This window comes from Melanotaenia boesemani, unplaced genomic scaffold (genome assembly GCF_017639745.1).
Source record: "Melanotaenia boesemani isolate fMelBoe1 unplaced genomic scaffold, fMelBoe1.pri scaffold_208_ctg1, whole genome shotgun sequence".
Lineage (NCBI taxonomy): Eukaryota > Metazoa > Chordata > Actinopteri > Atheriniformes > Melanotaeniidae > Melanotaenia > Melanotaenia boesemani.
In genome coordinates this window covers 6,432-8,009 of record NW_024580634.1, presented here as the reverse complement: position 1 = coordinate 8,009, position 1,578 = coordinate 6,432, and the positions used below count along the sequence as shown (strand labels likewise).

General features: G+C 41.7%; 1 gene segment (V, D, J or C); it reads left to right on the top strand.

Annotated features, from left to right (window-relative positions):
* Positions 1-636: 636 nt before the first annotated feature.
* LOC121636192 lies at positions 637-1,176 on the top strand (the record flags this gene model as incomplete). The annotated part of the segment is given in 2 exon segments: positions 637-724; positions 857-1,176. Coding segments are annotated over 2 exon segments (363 nt in total), but the record flags the coding sequence as incomplete, so codon positions are not given.
* Between the last annotated feature and the right edge of the window lie 402 nt (positions 1,177-1,578).

The following is a 1,578-nucleotide window of genomic DNA, read 5'->3' as shown; positions in this document are numbered from 1 at the left end:
AACACCCATGACCTTAGAAATGTTTAACCCTTTATAGGGAATTAATCTTTGTCCAATTACAAGACGTTTGAGAGCTAATCTGAATGTATAAATAAAATCTAAAAGCACTCAAAGACCACAGACCTCCACCAAGCCATTGTAATGTGTTCCCAGTGATTTTAGACATTAACTTTGAGCCAGAATCTGATGGTAAACTTATCCCTAGAAAAAGAAGAAAATCCTGGATCCTGATCCAGATCACCCCTAAAATCTAATCACTTGTTTCTTTTCTATTTTTGACATTTCCAGAAAATTTAATCAAAATCTGTCCATTTTTTTAGTTATGTTGCTAACAGACAAAGCAACGCTGCTGAAAACATGACCTCTACTTTGGTGGAGGTAATAATTTAAAGTGATTATGGTTTTCTCTCAGCTTTTTTCAGACACCTGCAGGATGACACACTTTCTCCTCTCCAGGCTGTAGAGCTCTGTGGTAATCAGTCTTTATGTCAGACTGGTTTGAGCTGACAGAAATGCTGCACTAACTCAGATAAAACTAGAACTGTGCTGAGCAGAAAAGCAGCTCAGGTTCATGAGTCTCCTCCTACTGTTTGACTGCAGCTGTGAACATCAGACCAAACACAAAACCTGTCACAGATAATTCATCCTGAACTCCAGGTCCACCATTTCTCCTCTGGAAACATGGAAACACTGGCTGTGATTTGCTTCTTTTCAGCTCTCGTAGGTACGTATGTTTGTAAGAAGAAAACCTGGAAAACAACCAGGTTAAAAACTACAGATAGAGTTTGGATTCTCATTGAAGTGAAATCTGACTTTAGATCAGAGCTGGAAATAAAACATGTGGTCTGATCAGCAGGTAACAGCCTGGAAGATGATATAACTCCCAGCAGAGCTGAAGTGTTTTCATCAGAGGGTCAAAGAGAAACTCTGTCCTGCAACTACTCAGTTGCAGCTGAGAACCTGCAGTGGTATCGACAGGATCCTGGATCAGGTCCTCAGTTCCTTCTCCTCATCACTGAATCAACAAGTCCAACTGTGGTGGAAGCAGAACCTCCATACCCTGGACTGACTGTAGAACTGAAGAGGAACAGAAAACAACAGGATCTGGAGATCTCCTCTGCTGCAGTGTCTGACTCTGCTGTGTACTACTGTGCTGTGAGGCCCACAGTGACAGGAAACAGCAAAACTCTGTACAAAAACCTTTGGAGCAAAGACAACGCAATACTCCACAACGTCCACTAGAGGGCCTCACACACTGTTAAAGCTCTGATTGTTGAGTCATTGGACTGATGACAAAGACAAGAGAGAAATGAAGCAGTAAAGATCAGAGACAGAGACAGAGCTGCTGTGGAAGCAGGAAACAATCTGATTGGTTGAGCTGAACTGAAAACATCATGGCCCTGCCCACTGAACTTCAGCTCATCCAATGACATTATTTCTTCCTCATTCTACTGCAGTGGAAGAACATTGTTCATCTGCTGTGTGTCTGGCTTTAAGAACTCCAAAGACATGTTGCTTTACCTCTTTTTGCTTCTATCTCACATTCTAGGTGAGTTTAAGAACAGGGATTAAAGTTTG